At 50.0% G+C, this 20,726-nt stretch overlaps 1 protein-coding gene across 5 annotated transcripts in view; it reads right to left on the reverse strand.

Moving 5' to 3' along the window:
- Positions 1–4,138: 4,138 nt before the first annotated feature.
- LSAMP (limbic system associated membrane protein) overlaps positions 4,139–20,726 on the reverse strand; it is a 992,409-nt gene continuing 975,821 nt past the window's right edge. For all 5 annotated transcript variants that reach the window (XM_005486132.4, XM_074534755.1, XM_074534754.1 and 2 more), the window contains one exon: positions 4,139–4,847. In XM_005486132.4, the coding sequence (XP_005486189.1) occupies positions 4,750–4,847 (98 nt within the window). In that variant the 3' untranslated portion in view covers positions 4,139–4,749. The remainder of the gene's footprint in view (positions 4,848–20,726) is intronic.

Raw genomic sequence — 20,726 nt, forward strand, 5'->3', positions numbered from 1 at the left:
GAACAGTCAGTGGTGTGAGAAAGATGTGCAGACAAAGACTAACTCTTGACACAATGCATGTCACCAATGAGATCTCCATGAATGGCACGTTCACATGCACTCGGGGTTAGCATGGGGCGACACAACTTCACCGGTGAAGAAAGCGGGTACGGGGGAGGAGGAGGAGGAGAGGGTGCATCACTGAGCCACGAGTGTGGGGCTGCAAACAAACAGAAATGAACACGACTGCCAGGATACAGGTGTCGGCCGGCCAGAGCATCCCACGTTGCCCTTCCCAGCCGTTCAGAGACAGGCGTTTGCTTCGTTTTCCATCTGACCAGGCACACGCTCCAAGCAACATGCTACAATCGTGCATGGAGTCCATGTGGCTCGGGGTGGCTGCACTTCCCCTGCCCAGGTCCTTTCAGAAAGACTGGCCTTCACCCCTCCTCTCGGTCATCCGAAAAGGGTTAGAAATCTGCTAGCAATTATGGGGCCATATATGAAATCTAAGTTTTTGTTCCTCTGCTTTGACATTACCAGACATCTCATGTAACTCTTGTAATATTTACAAACCAGTAGAAGAAATACAATTTTTTTGCATTTTGTTCATATCTTTTTATAACACTAAATGTTAAAATCTCCATCAATCAAACACAATTACACTGACAAGCTCAAGGAACAGGTGTCCCATTCCAAACACGTTCCTTCCCTGGTCCCCAATCAGCTGAGAGGCAGCAGGAAGCAAGAACACAGATTTTTTGGGAGGTGATGGGAAAGACAGCAATGCAAATAGGGAAAAGAGATGATTAGGAGAAAGAGTTTCAGAGAGAAGGGCCTGAGACACGAGAAAAGCCATTGCAACATCTCCATCAGAGGATGGAGGGGAGAAAGAATGGGAAAAAGCATTAGACTTTGCCTGTGTTTCCTATATTCATCTGGGCTCACCTCTCAACAAGTGCTTTGAGCAATTCCTCAAAGTTCAAGAGAGCTTGAGTTCAGGAGAAACAGAGGGATTTTTACGGCACCCTGCAGCTCACAGGATTAGATTCTTGGAGAAAAGCAAGCTCCAACCTACCCACAATTTCCCTAGGAACAGACATTGCCAGGAATGGGGTTCCCAGCACTTCTGCAGACAACAGGCATACTTGGTGTTGGTGGCTTTTCTCACAGAGGTCTGCAATGAACTGGCTTTCACCCTGTTTCACAGCCATGCAGCAGAGGGAAAGATCTGCCCAGGGCCTGCAGAAGAGACCAGATCCCAGCATTGGGGCTGAGGCCATTTCCCTCACTAATGGGCAGATGACTTAAAAAAATTGATTCCCTGCTTTTAGTGAGATATCTCCCTTTTAACCATATGCCTTGACATCTAAAAAAACATCCCCTCAAAACTCCTTTGAACCAAAACAGACATGAGATAATGAGGAGCTGGGACTCAGTGACTGCCACCACACTACAGGGGTCTGATGTGTGTGACCCCAGTGCCTAGGAGTGACCCCACGGTGACAAAAACACATGCAGAGAGCACATGGCACAGGTGCTACCATAGCAACCAGGCTGACATCAAAGAGCCTAAAGTGGGCTTGACTCAGCCCTTAGGAGCAGCCTGTCACAGCAAGACATTGCAGGCTGCTCACCTTTTTCAACAAATAAATCCTGTGGCAATAAATCCAGGCATAGGTACAGCCCCAAGAAAGAGCAGTGTGTGCTTTCCCTCGTGCCAGTGTGCAGGAAAGGGTGCAGCTCCCAGCCTGGCTTCTGGGACCAGGATCAGCTCACGGCTGTACCAGGGAAAGAGGAGGCCTGCTGCAGTAGAAAATCTGGACTTGTTACTAAGACTCTGAATTAGATGGCCCTCCTGAAAGTTAGGCACAAGGACTGGGACGTCTGAATGCTCTGAAGGATGCAGGACATATTCTTTCGTGGGCTGACACCCATCAGTCTCCAAAAGAGATGCCCAAGTCCCATCAATGACTGACAATTTTGGAGGAAGGGAGCCATCCCTGGATGCCTTGGTTGGATTTCAAGCACCAGTTGCCCACTTGCGACTTGCACCCTCTTGCAGGTATGGCTTTGGGGTCTGGAGGAACATAAATTACCACCATCCAATCCCACAGCAGCTCTTGCAATGGCCAAACTTCAGCCTCTCATGTGTCTCTTTAATAAATCTCCTTGCACTTCTGGCTGCCTGGGAGGAGCCCCTGACTGCCTGCTGAAGTGCGTTCCTGCTGCTGCTCGGGAGAGCTGAGCTCAGCAGCGCCGGCAGAGCCGCAGTGCAAGGCACAGCCTCGCCCGACTGTGCCCGCCCAGCACAGGTGGGGACGGCTCGCAGCAGCAATTCCCGCTTTCCCTCCTGTAGGGGACACCTGGGGGCGTCCCCTCCCGCACACTGCAAGGCCGAGCTGTTTCCCCCTTGCCTGCCTGTGAGCACAGCTGCCAAGCGTGCTGCCGCTGGGCAGAGGCAGAGGAGCAAACTGGCTGCTGCTTGAGAGCAGAGCGCCTGAGCACCTGCAAAACACTCTGCTGTCCTGGGATGGTCACTCGACTTCACTGGGCTAAATCAAGCTCTCCCCTGCACATCTCTCTCTCCAAAAAAGGCCTACCCAATAAACCCTGTGCTTTATCATCTTTGCTGCTGGTGGATACTATGGCTCGTGATGGGCCGGGGGACACAGGAATCTTCTCCGCACTGCCCCCACCCGCACACAGGCACTGCAGCCCCTGCTCACTCTGGCTCTTGCAGGAGACATTATGCTGGTGTGGCAAATTCCAGCCACTGCCCACCATTTTCTCAGTCCTGTTTCTCACAGCTTTTTCTCGCTTCCTCACCTGGGAACCACTAAAGCCTCTGTTCTTGGCACCTCTGTATGTGATTCTGCCACAGGGGAAGTGTGGGGCACTCCCCAGCAAAACCAGCACCCTTGAGATAAGACAGGAGCAGGGGAAATTGTACTGCCCACTTCTTCGCTGCATCATTTTAAGCTCCTTCTTTGTAAGCCCAGGATTTTGGACCTGACATTTGTTTTATTTCTTACATTCACAGGTCCTGGACATTTTCTGATCCAATTTCTTTCAAATGTGGAATTTGCAGTGTGTTTTGTAATAGCAGTGTATACAGCACACACACACGCACGCACACTCCCCCTTACACAGTCTACATTTCCTTTTATACTGGGGAGGACAGTAAGAATAAAAACAACAAAGCAACAAAAAAGGGTATTGGCTCTATTTTTGCATGTCTACCAAAATGGTTAGGAATGACCAGATTGTGGTTTTCGTGTTGAGGTATTGTTCCTATGCACACTGTATCTAAAAGGAATGGCTGCTTGGTGATGTCCAAGGTCTCATCACTCACATCCCACCGGCTAAGCCTCCCATCCCCAGGAGGAATGGTGACTGCACTCTTCAGTCCATAGTGTTGTAGGCCAGTCCTGGTTTCTTCTGCTTGCTTGGACAATTGCACATGAGTGCACACCCCCATGTGTGCGTGCGCAAGCACTCATGCATAACAAGAGCTGCTACGCTGGTACTTGGAGGCTGAGAGCCAAACAGGGTTGGAAGTAGGAGAGGAGAAAAAGCCTAGAAAATGGTGCAGACTGACTCTTGCAAGCAAGGAGGCCAGAAGACAAAAAGCCAGTGAGGGCACAGGAGAGGGGACACAATGTGAACCTGTTTTGCAGCTGCCCCTCTCTCCTCACCCCTCTTCTCTGCCTAAGTGATCTCTCTGCATCTTGTCTCACACTTACAAGGCAGGACATTATCTACAACAGGATGAGCATATGTACACATGGGCTGTTCGTTTTGCATGCTTAGAGAGAGCAAGAGAAAGAGAGAAAGAGGGAAGACGGAGCAAGAGCCACACATGCATGCACGCACGCACACAGGCATACACAGGAGAAAGAGAAAGATACCTGGTTGAATTAGGGGAGGGAAGGAAGAGGATTTTAAAGGAAAAAAAAAGAAGTAGGCTTTCAGTAGAGTTGACACAGCTTTAGATTAGGTCTTTGGGGTGATGTTGCATGAAGAAGGGGACAGGAAATAAGGTGTTTAGCAAGGGCTGGGTGCACATGAGCGCAGGGTGAAGTGAAGAAAGGAAGGGGTTCTTCACAGGACACCAGTGTGCAGAGAGCTTCAGGTGACTTGCTCTGGTTTGTGGCTGTTATTTTTTTTCTTTTATCTTTTTTTTTTTTTTTTTTAGATTTGTTTTTAAAAGTATGAACTGGCTGAGCATTAGCTCACAAAAATGACCCAGGGCATCCAAAAAGTTAAATGGCTATAGACACCGAAGCAAAGACCTCTTTCTGCAAAAGAAAGAAAGAGGAGGAAGGAAGGAAAGTGAGGGAGTATGGAAAAGAGGAAGGAGGAGAGAAAAGAAAAGGGATCTTCTTTTTGATTGGCTTTGCAGGTTTTGTTGGATTGTTTACATTGCAGCATCCTCTGGCGACACGATCCTTGCTGGTGCCCCATTCTCTCCCTCGCTTCGTGTTGCCTCCTAGGCAGTCGATGACTTGACAGCCGGCTTTTCAGGTTTTGGATTAAATGTTGCTGAGTCTTCTTTGCTGTAATTTTTCCTCTCCCCCCTCTTCGCTCTTGAACACACAAAAGTTGTGAAAGAAACAGTCGTCTCTCTCTCTCCCCCCCTCTTTTTTCTCTCTCCCCTCTCTTCGCTCTGTCTCCTGTATAACGCATTTTGTTTTGTGTGTTGTTGTTGTTGTTGTCGTGTTGTTTTTTTAATTATTATTAATATTATTATCTTAATTCTGATTTGTATTAACATTTGCTGAGTAGGCAGAGCAGGGATGCTGCCAGAAGCCACAGTGGGACGGCCAAACTCATGGAGCCATTGTCTACTCTCCCTGTGCCAGGTCCTGCAGGGTGCGAGAAGGGAGAGAAAAGAAGACAAGGTTACACGAGGCTGAGTGAGATGGGTGTGACACAGGAACACAGTGCTTCAGCCCCAGGCTTTTCCTGCAGCGCTGGGTTTAGGCTACAGGGCACAGTCTCCTTGCCACCTTGGTGAGCTTCCCTCCAGCCCAGCTACAGGCTGCTGCCTGCCAGCTCATCCACATCCTCCTTCCTGCAGCCCAACATTCCAATGGCATGTGGCTCTCCCTAAACACCCCCCACGATGGAGGAACAGGCCTGAAGCAGGTGGGAAGGCTCAGCCCTGGCTGCTGACCACATCCCAGCCCTTGCTGTGCCTCCAACTGGGAGCTGCTGGCCTTTCAGTGCAAGATATGGTTCATCCCTTTGCAGATGCAGCCCCTGGTCACCACCCCCACACCTGCCCGCTCTGCCGCCTTCCCAGGGTGGCCCTGAGATGCCAGGACTCCTTATAATTGTGCACAGTGGCCAGTACCTGTCTGCAGGCAGACACCAGCTCCACAGGAGCTGATTCATCACCATGGTGCGATCAATAAAACATGGGCCCAAGCAGCAGACACCTCCCCTCCCTCCCTCCCAGGGCTGCACCGTAATGAATTGTCTCTGAATCAGGGTGGAGGAAGGCTTGGCTGTGGCACTCACAGCCCTGTGGCACGACACCTGTGGGGTGAGGGTGCAGGGTATGCCAGGGAGGTTGATTTTTCATGAGGGTGGGAAGGGAAGTTGCACGTGTGTGCTGCGCATCCGCAGGCTCTGTCAGAGGGGGCAGGGAGGAGCACGCTGCTGCAGCAACAAATAATGCAGCCTTGCTCTGGGAGCGTTAACCGCTAACACTCCTGACATCTTCTCATTCATCCTCTCATTTATGGGTTCCCTTTTCTGGATGGCTTTAATGGCAGTGATGCTGTTTTAAATTCAGCCTGCAATCCCAAGCCTCGGCAGCCTTTTCTTTATAGCTGGTCAGGGAGGTGCACGTGGCTGTGGGTCTGTAAATGCAGGCTCACCCTGTGCATGTGCACACAAATGCTCATGTCTGAATGCACGCACACATATGTATGTGTGCATTTATACGTATATGTGCCTGTAAGATGCTGGAGTGTGGAGATGGAGATGAGGTTTTGTGTTACAACCGATCCTGCTGTGGAAAAAAGAAATCATGCTTCCTACCAAGAAAGGCTGTGATGGCAGAGGAGAGCAAAAAAAAAAAATTTAAAAAAAGGCCCTGTTCAGAAGAGCTCCATGAGACTGAAGTACAACTGCTCCCTCACAACCTGCAGAGATGAAGAGCTCTGCTCTCCTGGGTGGAGCACAGGTGCCACAGGCTTGCTCAGCAGCACAGTCACTCTTAAACTCAAGCTAGTGACTAAAAGGCAGCAAATCCAAGAGAGATATCTCCAGTATCCCTCAAATTCCATTGCACTTTCATTTGCCTGATTTCTTCCTAAGGTAGCTGACTAGAGTAGCTTTTGTGCCCCAGTTCTATTATTTTATTATTAAGTAATTATGTGCTGATTTGTGTGGAAAATTTATGTTCCATCTATGGCTTCTTTTTTTCAGCTAGTCCATGTGCAACTTTTGTGGCTTGTCACACAAATTACACAGCACTGGTTTTTTTACACGTTTTATTTCCTTCCCTAAACTCAGGAACACGTTTCAGTTCAGCTACTACTCCTACCTCACCTGTGTTTCAGAAAAAGCATCTCTCACAGTCAAATAATGGTGTGGAGACTGTTTGGGAGCTTTTGCATCCCTTTTTGGCACAAAACATGACTCCTCTGGCCCAGCAAAAAAACAAGAGTACAGCACACCAGGCAGGGTGTATTGCCCACAAAAAATTTCAGCCACCACATTTTTACTATCTGGTTAAATGCTATTTGTCTTAAAACATACATGGACATGTACATAACATACTTGTGACAACCATTCCCCATCTTAGCCACTTTTCTAGGGTGTCCTTGCAACCAGAGCAAGGGCATTTGCACCAGTGGTGGCAAGCACTGCACACCCAACACAGCAGAGGCAAGGGGACATTTGCCCTTGGCTGGGTACTGCTGCCTTAATGCACCTAAATGCACGGATCAGAGTTTGTGAGCTCTGGGGGCAGAGGCATGGCATGGTGTGGTGGTGGTGTGGTGAAAAGAGGAGCCTCTGCAGTGTCTAGGTGTAAGAGAGGACACACAAAGACATGGTGTGATGGACGACTTGGGAGAGGGTCACACTAGCTTCTGTTCTGCTTGAGCTTGTGTGCCTAAGTTTGAGGGCATTTGAAAAGCCAAATCTCCCATCTCCAGAGATGAGAAATGATACATGTTCTTGTGGCTCCCTGTGTGTCCCAGTCTGATGGCTGCAGAAACCTCTCCATGTGCAGAACTGATCATCATGCCACACCACAGGCTACACCATCAGCTGTTCTCACCAGCAGGTGTTGGGCACTGTGTGAGGCTGACTGGGAGCACTGGGATCCAGTGTGGCCTCTGCACATAACCCTGGGGCCACATGGAATCCCTGGGGTTTACAGCACATCTACCTAGAGTACACGCCGTGGGTGCTGCATTTACTGTCACAAGTAGTATAAAAATGTGGGAAGCTTATAATTCTATCACAAAATAATGTTTTGGGGGACAACAGCTGCTCAAGTGTAATAAGAAAAAGAGTGAAAGTGCTGGAAAATAAAATGCTTGTCTTTGAGCGAGATTTTCTGCAGGAAATAGCATCTGTTTTCAATTCATTCTATCACTGTCACCTTCCCTTCCCAGGCACACCTCAGGCTGTGCCAGCCCATGTTTGCATGATGACTTCACGTGTGTGCAGGAGCAGCTGCTGCTGCGGGCTGTGCGTGCCCCTGCCCACCCACACGGCCTCGGGTGAGCCCCACGCTGGGAGGACAGTGCCAGCCCCACGCTGGGGGGACAGCGCCAGCCCCACACTGGGGCACAGTGCCAGTCCCACACTGGGGGACAGTGCCAGTCCCACGCTGGGGGCACAGTGCCAGCCCCACGCTGAGGGGACAATGTCAGTCCCATGCTGGGTGCACAGTGCCAGCCCCACGCGGGGGGACAGTGCCAGCCCCACGCTGGGGGGACAGTGCCAGCCCCACGCTGGGGGACAGTCCCAGCCCCACGCTGAGGGGACAATGTCAGTCCCATGCTGGGTGCACAGTGCCAGCCCCACGCTGGGGAACAGTCCCAGCCCCACGCTGGGGGGACAGTGCCAGCCCCACGCTGGGGGGACAGTCCCAGCCCCACGCTGGGGGACAGTGTCAGCCCCACGGCGGCCACGGGGTGCTGCAGAGCCCGCACACCTGAGCGCACCCCCACCCGCACACCGCCCCCCGCAGCGCGCCCACCCCGCGGCACACGCGGGCGGGCACAGCTGCCAGGCGTGCACAGCCACACCGCAGCCTCCACACAGAGCGCACAGACCCCCCACTATCCCCCATCCCTGCAGCCCCCAGCGCACAGGCCCCTCGCAAACCCCCCGCGTTGTAGCTCCCTCGCCATCCCCACAAATCCCCTCGGCGTCGCGGTTCCACAACCCCCATGTCACATCCCCTACACATCCGGGTCCTGTAGCCCCCATGTCATATCCCCTCGCTATCCCCATGTCACGCTCCCTCTCTATCCCCATGTCACACTTGTCACACCCCCTCGCCATCCCGATGTCACACCCCCTCTCCATCCCCATGTCACACCCCCTCGCCATCCCCGTGTCCCACCCTCTCTCCACGCCCATGTCCCACCCCTCGCCATGCAGGTCCCTTCGCCATCCCGGGCCAGCCCGCGGTCTCCGGCGCCCTCTGGCGGCCGCCGCGCGGAGCCACCCCCGCCGCCGGGGACCGGCAGAAAGCCCCGCCTTGAAGGAGCCCCGGCTGCCCAGCCTTGCTCCCTGTCCCCTGGCACCGGGATGGCGAGGGGCTGTGCCTGCGGCCTCCCGCTTCGGTAACCTTGAGCCTATGCTCTGGGAATTTGCTATAATATCCCGGGCTATTCATCCTCCCACCCCGCCCCGGCAATTGGGCAGCACTGTCATGTCCATGACCATGCAACAGCTCTGAAGAGGAGGAAATTGGATTTCTGATGCTGATAAGCTAATATGAATATCTGGCAGAATTTCACAGCTAAACCCCTAAGGGACCCCAGACCCTAAATGCTGACCGAGTCTGATCCCATTAAGCAAATCAAGAAGGAGCAGACTGAAAGCTGTCAAGGGCAGAACAACTGCACTGCTCTTCCTTTCTTCAAAAGTGAGACATTTGGATACCTGGTGCAGAGGCAGCTGGAGCCCTGCCATGGTGCCCAACTGTGCTGCAACACAAGTGCATGGGACACTGCATCCTGTGTTTCCAAGGCTTTATTGGTGCCACACATTCAGCCTGGGTGATTTGCATTGGTGCCACGGCATAAGGTAGCCTTGGCCAAGATTTAGAGATCTGTACTTCTCACATGGCTGAAGAGGACCATGTGCAGCCCCCATCCCACCCCTCTCCACAAGACAGCATAACCCTAGCTGCATCCTTAAATTTAACAATGGGAAAAACAGCCATGTCATGGTGGCCTCACTGCTCCGGCCACACCTGCCTGTCTGCAACAGCCCAGAACAACAGCCTGGCACAGAGAGGCTCCAGGCGATCCCCCTAACGCTTCTGGGAGAATTTCCCACATACTTCTAAGTGAAGATGCAGAAGGGGTGGCGAGACCTTTCAATTTGGGACATCAGTAATTTCACCTAGTGCCTAACACTCCTGCATTCCATGCAGCATGGGGCAGAAGAGTTGCTGCATACCCTCACGTGCAGGGGGCTGCAAGCCAGCCTAGCCAAGGTTTCACTAGAGAGGACGTGGGGTGTGTGCTGCTGTACCAGGCTTGGCGTGGGATAGCTGTAGTGCTTGTGTGTGTGATGGTTCAACAACTGCTCCTACTGCCATGAATGGTGTAGAAAAAGACACAGCAAGAAGGATGGGGGGACTTGGGTTAGATGGCAGAGGAAGATGAGAAAAGCATGGTGCTGCTTGCACTCAGAGCAAACCACAGCCAGATTGCAAAGCCAAGAGCTGCTCTCATCCTCATAAACAGCCTGAGGAACACACAACAAGGAAAAAACCTTTGCTGGGTCAGTCTAAGGGTCTTGTCTAAGCTTCAGCCCTGTCCTCTGGGGGGGCTGGGTGGGGGCCAGCCATGGCATGTGGCCAGCATGGCATCATACTGGCCTACCTCAGCTGCTTCAGAGTCATTATGAGCCAGCAGAAGCTGCACCCCTTTGGGATTAATTTCTTCTTCTGTGAACTTGTCTGGTCACTTCTGGACCGCCTGGAGCCTTCCATATCCACAGCCTCCCTCAGCTCCTTAAGAAGCACAGCAGCAATCAGCTGCCAGCAATGATATTGTGGCCCCCCATTAAATTTGGGTGCTATGTTCTCCTGTGACTTTAGGACCTTGGCATTAACCAAGGCATTAACCTGGCATTGCCAGGTGGCCTGGCACACCATCTGCTGTTAGTTGCTACCTGAACTGGCTAGATTAAAACTGTCTCAGTCACTCCTTGCTCTGCAGCCTCCTCTGCTGACTACGGGAAAGACAGGCTAAGGAAACTGCTCAGAGTGGGAAGAATTCACTGCGGAGTGTTCAGATCTTCCCAGGAAAGGGAGAGATGAGTATTTTTGTCATGAAAGCTTGCAACACACCCAGCTTCTGCAGCAGTGTCTGAGGTTGGAGGGCCAGCCCTGCACAGGCCCTGCCTCATGGCTTGTGTTGGCCTCCTAAAGCCTACAGTGCCCACTGGGGGTTGGGGGCTGCATGAGGAGGTGAAAAATACGTAAGGGCAGCTGGGCAGAGGCACGGGAAAAGGCTGCTATGATGAGAGATATAGGAAGGGGGTAATGGGGACTGAGGTGACAGGATGAACCTTGCACTTGTACCAATGCTGGGCTACACCACAGGTAATGATACCAGGGAAGATCTTCAGCTGAAATGGCAATATTGGAATGCTGAGCTCATGACATGGAATAGGGCAAGGGGAGGAAAGGTCAGCCATGGTGAGAGTGGGGAAACGGACCACGTTGTGTAAGCACAAAGGTTAGGTAAGTAATGAGAATGGGTCCTGGGAAAAGGGGGAGATAAAGAGAAGAAATCAGGTCCTGACCAGGCACAGGAAAGCAAGGATGAGGGAAACAGGGAGAGGGGACTGATGGTGCTCATGGGAAGAGGGCATCAGTACCAGGATTCAAAGGCAGGCAGCCAGTACCAGCCCGGGCTCAGAAGTGCAGGGAAAAGCAGAGCTGTTCGGGTACGGACGTGGTGCCCAGAGAAGCTCAGACCAACAAGCAGGTCCGGAAAAGGGGAACGAGCAGCAGCAAGCCACGGAGTGCTCCCAGGGCTGTGGCCTCACGCCGGGGAACAGCGCTCGTACCCGCCAGGTCTGTCACCTGCCCTGGCCGGGGCTCGCTGCGGGTCTGTCCCCGGTCCCTGTGTCCCCGGTCCCCGGTCCCTGTGTCCCCGGTCCCTGTGTCCCTGTGTCCTTGTGTCCCTGTGTCCCCAGTCCCTGTGTCCCTGTGTCCCCGGTCCCTGTGTCCCTGTGCCGCCGCCGAAGCGCCGCCGCTTGCCCGCGAGGTGGCAGCCGAGGGACACGGAACCCGCCTCGCCATGCAAGCAGCCCCCGGGCTGGGAACGGCCCGGGAACGCTGGGAATAGCCCCGGAGCTAGGCGGCTCTGCACAGCCCCCGGGGAAACCCGGGTCCCACGGCACAGGGAAGGGGCCAGCCCTGCGCTCCGAGCCACCGCCCTGAGCCGGCCACGGACGGACACATGGACGTGGCACGGGATCTGGTCCCCACCAGCCCCCACAACCACTACATCTGCAGCCTCAGCAAAACCTCTTTGGAGGACACTTAAAAAGCAGGATATCTACCCACTATGGCAGCAGAAACCGAGGGTGCAGGGGCTGGTGGTGAAGTTTGCAACCCTCTCTACTTATTCTACTTATTCTTATGATGGCCTCCAGCATGAAAATGGACCTCTTGCTGTGAGTCCAGAGAAGGGCCATGAAGATTCTCAGAGGGCTGGAGCACCTCTCCTATGAAGACAGGCTGAGAGAGTCAGAGCTGTTAAGCCTTGAGAAGAGAAGGCTCCATGAGACCTCACCGTGGTCTCCAGTACCTAAAAGGGGCTGACAAGGGCTGGAGAAGGGCTTTTTGTAAGGGTGTGTAGTGATAGGACAAGGGATAATGGTCTTACATTGAAAGGGGGTAGATTTAGATTGTATATAAGGAAGAAATACTTCACTATAAGAGTAGTGAGGCATTCACAGAAACTGTGGGTATCCCATCCCTGGAAATGTTCAGTGCCAGATTAGATGGGATTTGAGCAACATGGTCTAGTGAAAGGTGCCCTACCCAGAGCAGGGGATTTGAAACTAGATGGTTTTTAAGGTCCCTTCCAACCCAAGCCATCCTATTATTCTGCTTCCCCCACACAGATACTCCCTCTTCTGTCTCCACTGCATCAAGCTCCTTTCTGTAACACCAGCAGCACCCTTGAAGAGGCCCATTAGAGAGGGGCATGGACACTGTGCCATGACACACAAGCCTTTACTCAAGAAGCAAAGGAGGGCAGATGTGTAAGTAAACCCACAAGTTTACCAGAGGCATGCCTCCACATGTCTGCACCATGATCATCACCAGCAGAAACTGAACCTGTTACTTTTGAGATTCCCAGCACAGACCTTTAAAAAAGACCATTAGACATACAAGCAGAGAGCAGATACATTCCTAAAGGAAAAAAAAAATAACCCACCCATCTATATGTCTCACGTCCACATTTGCCAATCCCATCATCTGAGTAAACCAAAATGAAGGCAGAAGAAGAGACAGCGGGTGCCAGTTTTTCTCTTATTTAGATTAACAAGACTCCAGAGCTTGACATATCTGCAGTTTGCTGATGGAAGAGAGCCCACAGAGAAGGTTCAAAGGGCATCAGAGAGCTCCTGGCTCTTGATTTGCTTTGGGGAATCTGCCCTTGGGATCCTGCCAGAGAATGCAAGGTAAAAATCTGGTGTTTGAGGGTAATTGGTCCCTATGAGTTTCTGAATGGAAGAGAAGCCAGAAAGCAGCATGGGACGGGCTTGGAGAACTTGTCTGTGCTGGGAAGGAAGGGGTGATGATAAACCAAGTATAGCCAGCCTGCTGTTTTTCCAGGTGCTGTCCACTCTGAGAAGCTCTGGCCTCCATGTTGTTGATAAGCTGACTCTACTTACAATGAAGGATGGAGTTCTGCTTCTTGAGCAAAAAATAGGATCAAAAATGAGGGGGGGAAGAACAAACCCCAGCTCCAAAGCAGAAGGCACAAGGGAAAGAGGATGTGCATCATGCAGGTGTCTCTATCATCTCACTCTCTGGGGCCTGTTGGGGTCTCAGGGTTTGCACTTGCCAGCTGCTCTGCAGGAAGCAATTTTTCCTAGTCTGTTGACTCTCTTGCCAGGGCTTCAGAAGATGAAATCTTTATTATCATGAAGGCTTAAAAGGGAGGAATACTGTTAATTCCATTTTCAAGGTCATACTTTGAAAGTTATTAATTTCTTTCTTCCAGGGCTTTGCACTCTACTCTGAGGCTTTAGGGATTACCAGCTTCTACTTACTAGGGTTCATTTGGGGCTTTTTTTCTTATTTCTTTCCTGCTCCTCCCCCCTCCTCTTAGAAGAAGACACTTTTTTCTTCCCTGTTCTCAGTGTTGAAGCTATTTTGTTCATTGCCTGCTCGTTCCCCATTGTCACTACCAGTTCTGCTCCTGTAATTAAAACTTGACTGTGACTGCAGTGGCACTAGGCTGGCTTTCCTAGAGGTGCCAGTACCTCTGTGTAAGCTGGGGAGGATGCCCTCCAGCAACTCTCCAACAAGATTAAGGAAATGTCTCTGGTGTCTATCAATCTTTGCACTTGGTTTAATGTATTTCAGAATTTGCTCAAGCTTTTTTAGCACTGAACAGTTCTTCCCCATGTTTTAGAGCTCATTCATGGTGTACGAAGTACTCATCTATCATACCTCATGTCTTAGAGGAATGAAGATTCATTCTGTAATGCAGCTCACCCATCCTTCCCTAAGTTCTGAAGAATATCCCTGAAATTGTATTTCTCAGTGTCTTTCTGAGAAGGTCGTGGTGCTCAAGAGCTGTCTGCTTACACCATTTATCCTGGAGCTGGTCCTAGTCTAAAATTGAACTGTTATCCTGACCAGTGAGGTTGGTGGTGGATAGAAGACCACCTTTGTTCCAAGGTCTTTGTTTCAGATCTTGCATCATCAGATCTGTCTTGTATATATTAAAAGTTTCAATGTTTTCTCATAGATGAAGAAATTTTCTCCTACCCTTTTAATTTCCCTAGCAACTAAAAGTTTATTTAAAAAAAATCAACCACCTCCCAAAACCCACCTTCCCCAGTGACTGATACAAAATCAGATACTTAAAACTGTATTGTCTTCAAATCACACATTAAAGACTCTCATTCTACAAGCAAAGAATAAAACAAATGAACAAACAAACAAACCAACCAAACAAAGCACGCAGCGCAGACTTTTTCAGGAGTCATTATGGGGAAGATCTGAGCTGTTTCTGCTTTTTGCTTTCCAAGGATAAAGAAATCCCTCTCCTGCTCATCTCTCAAGCACATGTGTAGGGCACAGGAGACCAAAGGTGATGCCAAGCACATAACCTAGCGTCTCAATACAGGACAAACAGCATAGCCCCCCTCACCCAGAGCACGCACAGCCCTAAGAAGCAGGTTTGCTAATTGGAGGCTCTGGAACCTCTTGAAAAATTAATATTTTCATCAGTTTCATGTCTGTCTGTTTACTCACTTCATCCCTGCTATGGTTTTCTACAAGCTTCACTGAATTTATGGCGTAGGAAAGATTTGAGAGGCTGTGGACAGAAATGAAGAGGTGGGGGACATGCATAGGGGCGACTGGAGCAGAAAAACAACTTAATTGGGGTAGTGAGTGGCCAGCATGCATGAGGTTACTCTGGTACTGAAATCCAGTCCTACTGCAGCCTCTCTCTCCCTATCTTTCTCTAACATCTGCAGAGAAGTGTCCTCCCAGTCTATCCTTGAGATCTTAGGGATATCATTCTCAGTATTTAAGTAAATTAGAGATGTCATGACAGTCAAGCTGGGCCCAGGTGCTGGTATATGTCTCTAAAGTGTGGGGTCTAAGTAAATATTACCTTGTGTTCCCTGTAGTTGTCATCAAAATATGGAAGTGTCTGTGTGTGTGCGATCCCAGAGTGAGACTCCTGGTCACCTAACACCCTAACAGTGCAAGCATAGCTTTAATCCCTGGCCCAGGCCTGGGAAAAGCCAGAGCAGGAAGCCATCATGGCTTCCCACAGCCCATTAAAAACCAGTATTAAAAAGGGAAAGTTAATACAGCTTACACAGGCTGCTGAGCAGGCCTTCAGCTGGATGAGTAGGAGCAATAGGAAAGATGCAGGAAGCTATTCCTGCTCCTCATTAAATGTTCTTGGGTGCCTGGAGATTGCTCAGTGCATGTGGGCTGTGCCTCTGAGCACGGGGTGAGTACAGTGATGTGGCTGGGCAGTGTCACCAAGGGTCAGTGTGCCTGTGTGGCTGCAACGCCCACCGGAGGGGCTGCCTGACCAGACCCTGCTGAAGCCGTGCTGGTCAGAGCTCATCCTTCTCCAGGGCCTGATCCCATGCTCCCACCCATGCATCCACTCCCCAGGCTGCAGAGGGACATGCAGGGGATGCTGGGGAAGGACCACGCACATTGCTCCTTGCTCACCTTGCCGCAAGGCCTCTGCCTTTTGCAAGGGAGCTCTGCTGACAGACCTGCTCACCCATGGGAGGGAAGGCCTTCCAACAGCACTCTGCTTTTTTCTGCAAGCCTGATTTCTTTGGAATGGTTGGGTTTTATCCCCATGCACACCCTCCCTCCCTCCCAAATCCCACACCTCCCTTCTCGTTTCTGGTTGTTTTTGTTTTTAGAGAGAGCGCTTAGACAGCTGTATTAATCATGCAAGCCCAGCCATGTGTAATGTGCTTTATCAACAGCAGAGCAGACACTGAATGGCAGCGGGTTCACAAGCGGGCCCGGTGCACCGCCTGAGCTGGGAAGATAAACCTGCTGCTTCCCAAACCAACGTACCGTCATGGGTTAGTGAATGAGAGACTGTTCACTTGGGACAATAACCAGAGGGGAGGCCAGCTCCTTAGGCAAGGTTTACACTGGAAATGGAAGGGCTAAGAGGAGGAAGGTGGAAATTACTCTTTGGTCATTTTCTCATGGGGGTTGGAGGAGTTTTTGCGTGTGTGTAAGGATTAAATAAAGACAACAGTGGCAGTTCTTCATCCTCCTCTTTGCTGCCCTCCACAGTTCCAGTCAGCTAGTCAACATAAAAAATAAGGAGAACAGGAGGGAGAGAGCAAAGGCTTAAGTACACCTGCTGTGCAATGGGGATGAGTTGTCTTAGAGTCTCTGAAGGGGGAAGGTTCAGCTGATGGCTTCAGGAGCTCGTCTACATGCAGATAGTTTCAGGCTATGAGTGTCCTCTGGGCTGAGGATATCTGCCTCTGGAGGGTTAGAGCCTGCCCCAGCTCGGCTCTGCAGGGTACTCTGTCCATGCTACAACACTAACACTGTCACTGTGCCTATCAGATGACTGATGTTCTATGGCAGTCGCCCTTCCATGGGTTCATTTCTAATCTCTGCAGTGCAATTATGTTTCTTCTCCCCCACTGCATCTACCCAACCTCCACTCTCCCACCTGACTGCTGTGCCCTGACCTCTGCTCTGCAGGGCTGTTCTGCATGCATGCATAGCCACACTGGTGACTGCACACACCTTGAAACGTTTTCCTTATCCACTGCAAGGGCTCAGCTTGGAGGAATATCTTTCTGGGACTTCCAGTCTCAGTTCCCACCCTCTGCTGCTGATCTTCTTCACTAACTGGATCTTCCACAGCACTGTACTATGCAAATATATACAACCCAAGGCTCATTTTGGAATAAATCAATCTAAATTAAAATAATGAACAAAAAGTACAGAAACAGATCAGACAGTAAAGCCATTTCTCTTTCTTTTCCCCTGTGCCTCTCTTTTTTCTCTAAGAAAGATTATTTCTTTTCTCTACACCTCTTTTTTTTTTTTGGGGGGGGGGGAGGGGTGGGAAGCAGCAGATTGGCTTTAAATTTTTTTAAGCAATCTCAACAAACAGAAGCTGTCTGTTGCTATTCAGCAAAACCCACCAAGCAATGTTGGTAGCTTGGCATCAATTCTTGGCATGTCTCTTTTCCCTAAGTTGCTGTTTTTGTCTACATTCATACTACCTCCTTTTGGAAGACAGTATCATCACCTCTGACTTTGGTATTACTCGCTTTAAATCACAGAGCCAAAATAAGATATGGTGCCATCCCTTGCCTCATACCTATGAAACAGCACGAAGCAATTACTGTGATGCTGGCTGCCTGCCCTCACCCTGCCTTGTCCTCCCTGTTCCCTTGGCCTGAAGACCCCACAGGCTTGGCACCCAGCTCAGTGCCAGCCCTCGGTGCCTGCAGTGCTGGCAGGGACTGACTCTGACCCTGAGCAGCCAGACAACCTTGGTATGTCTGAGCATCCATCCTGCAGGGCCAGTCCCTTCTGCACTCACCAAACGGACACTGAGCTCTTTGGAAAACCTGCGTGGACACCACCCGTGAGAAGCAAGGAGTGCTGTGAGTTGTGCTTCCCACCCAGAGCCATGGGTGTGATCAGCTGCTAGTGCCCAGGGCTCAGGCAGCTTTCAGGGAAGGGAGGCATGCCCTGAGTAGCCAGCCACACATCCCTGTGCAGTGATCCGTACAGCTGAACTATGTCCCTCAAATGCCTTAGGATTCATGGGAATACCAGGCTTGACATGGTTCCAAATGCACCTTCATGTGCTTGGTACCTATGGCCATTATTTTTTAATGGATATTATTTTTTCTCCATTTCTCTGTTGGGATCACAAAAATACAAGATTGTCTATTTTGGCCTGTCTATGCTTCCCTAGCTCTGCCAACCAGTTTGCTTCATGGGCTTGAAGGCCTGGATTTTCACTGACCCTTTTCTGGAGCCCAAATGAGACAGCAGCCTCAGGCCTCAGTGAAGAGGGCTCCAGAGGTGGATGTATCTTTCAGCTGGTCACATCATACTGGCAGGGCTGACAGTCTAGTCAGCAAACCTCCATAAAAGGTTAACCCTTTACAGCCTGTAGTCTCTGCTGTAATCCCCCTTGCTTCTCTTCTTAGCTTTGGTGGACTCAGATGTCCACCCTTTTGCCAAAGCAGGCCCTGCTGACTCGAGAGCAGCCAGCTCAGCAGAACTGGCAGGACCATGCACTGCAGAAAGCAAAACAGGAGCAGAGATGGGTGGAAGGTGCCCACTGCAACAGAGGAGCTCTCTTCTGCACAGCTCAGACACCCAGAGAGAGGAAAGAGGACTGAGAGGGTATTAGAAAGAAATGTGCTCTCTGTTTCCCACTCTGGCCATCAGACCCAAATGAACATCTCGTTTCTCCCTTCCCCCAGCTCCCACCCACCTGATGAAGGCATTAGTGACAGTACAGGCTACACAGGCTACAGCTAGATGGAGACTATCTACGATCTACAGTCACACAGGGTCATTCTCCGATCAGTGCACGTTTTGGCAGAAAGGCAGGACTCCTCATTCTCCTTTTCCCTCCACTCTGCTAATTGCTAACACACTACAGCTATAAATCTTGTGTCAACCTATTGATGGCTGTGACTTTGTCTTATCAGGCCCCAAAACTGACACACTTGTTGCCCTGTGGGCAGCTCTGGATGTGCTGCTTTCTGAAATACCACATCCTCCTTGCCTAGCTCCCAGGGCATCAAGCTCACCACCCTGAGAAAGCCCCTACTTAGCCTCTGGCAAGCTCTCATCACAAAACTCCTGTGAGGAAGACTCACAGGTTTTGAAGCCCATCAGTCTGGCCAAGCCATTCTGATGTGGACATGGTGCTAATCCAAGGGAACGAGTTCATGTTCAAAGGGCTGAGGACGAGAGACAATGAAAGACAAAGAGGGAGCTAGTGCCATAATTCTGACAGGTCCCTTTGAGGTTCAACAGTGGCCCCGCTTGCCCTTCCATTGGCAGATGTGGTGTGGAATGAACAAATTCTCTTTTTTCAGAAGAAAAAGCCTTTTGAAAAGGCATCTGATGATGCAGTAAGGCCCCTGCTTTGTGACAGCTAGTTCTTGTGTCAGCCCATTACAACATGATGTTACAATGCAGACAGAAAGATGTGATGATGTGGCATCATCCCAGAAGACATTTCAAGGCATTTTGAGTACTGGGCTGCAAAATCAGGAGAGCTGGAAAATTTATCAAGGACAACTCAGCTGAGACCTGAATCAGCTGGGCTCCACCAGCATTTTAGGAAAGTGTCTCATCAAATTCAAGTCCCATTTGTTTAGTTGAATGGGCTGCTTCTGAGTCTCCAGCCTGCCTGAAAGCAAGATGTTTCCACAGCAGCTAGCTAATGATAGCAATGCTTAGCAGGACTACAGCACTCTTTGTCTCAAATCACCTTCCTTTTAAATTAATGCTCAAAACCCCACAGGGCAGGGAAGTGTTACTGAGGATTAACAGAAATGAAAATTGAGGGAGAAAGAAGAAGAAGGCTGTGGTTCTGGTCATTGAGGAACAGCTTAATTGAAGGCTGAGGACTACATTTCAGAACATCAGCTCATAGGAAGAGAAAGGTCTAACAAAATTGTATGCCCAAGGTTTCTTTGAAGGTCAGCAGCAAAGTAAAAGCAAATGTGAAAAGCACCAGCATCTGTGCTGAAGGCCCACAACAGAGAAGCTGGTAAGGGCTTTCAGAAAACAAGTGAGGCCCAGGGTATTTAAACTCTGCTTTCCCACTCTGAAAAATCCTCTTGGGGTGTCCTGGGTCACTGGAGATACACCAGCATTTGGAACCACAAATTCTTGGAGACTCCTCACAGGAGTGATGGGACACCAGGACGTCCTTCAAAACGATCTCAGGAGACTGGGGAGCAGTAAAAATATAACAGCTTCAGAGACAGAGGGGAAAGTGTTTTAAAGGATCAACTAAAGCTGTGCAGGATGGCCTTGGCAAGTTCATTAGGAGGTGTATTTGTAATGGGAATCCTGGCCTTGCTCACTCACAGATTTTGCTTTATCATTTAGCTTAATGGGCTCCTAATTCAAAACCAGCTGTAAACAGGGCTGGCTATGAAAAAAATTAACACTGCCTGCCTGTGGAATTTAAGGATATATAATAAAAATAATCATAAAACCAAAGAGCCCTGGGTTTTTCATCAGACAAAAATATTTGTCATTGAAAATTCTGCTGAAAAACAAGAACACCTAAAATTGGAAAACTCCTCAAAACCCTACATCCAAAACAGCCTCAGCAACTTTAATTTCATATCCAAACACAAGTTTCATTTGTAATACATAAGATAATGGTGTTTAATTGGATTTATTTTTCCACAGTAGGTTCCCAATGGCCTACTTTACTCCTTTTCTCAGCTCCTTGAATGTTATTTACAAATCACTCTCTGGGATTTAATTTTAATGGTAGCTTGATTTCTACCTCCTTTTTTTTTTTTTTTTTTTTTTTTTTTTTTTTTTTTAGGTACTTTTCTTTAATTGTATTTGTGGATTTGCCTTTTAAATAGGAAATTGTGACTACATCCTGAGCCTGAATAAGTTGCCAAGAGCAGAGCTTGATTTGAAAACAGCAGAGTAGTTAAACGGAGCATGTGTAACACGCAGCATTTATTGTTCTTTTCATGGGAGTACCTGCAGGTGCTTTGTTCAAGCAGGTGCTCTTTTGCAAAACAACATG

Source organism: Zonotrichia albicollis, chromosome 2 (genome assembly GCF_047830755.1).
Source record: "Zonotrichia albicollis isolate bZonAlb1 chromosome 2, bZonAlb1.hap1, whole genome shotgun sequence".
NCBI classification, from domain to species: Eukaryota; Metazoa; Chordata; class Aves; order Passeriformes; family Passerellidae; genus Zonotrichia; species Zonotrichia albicollis.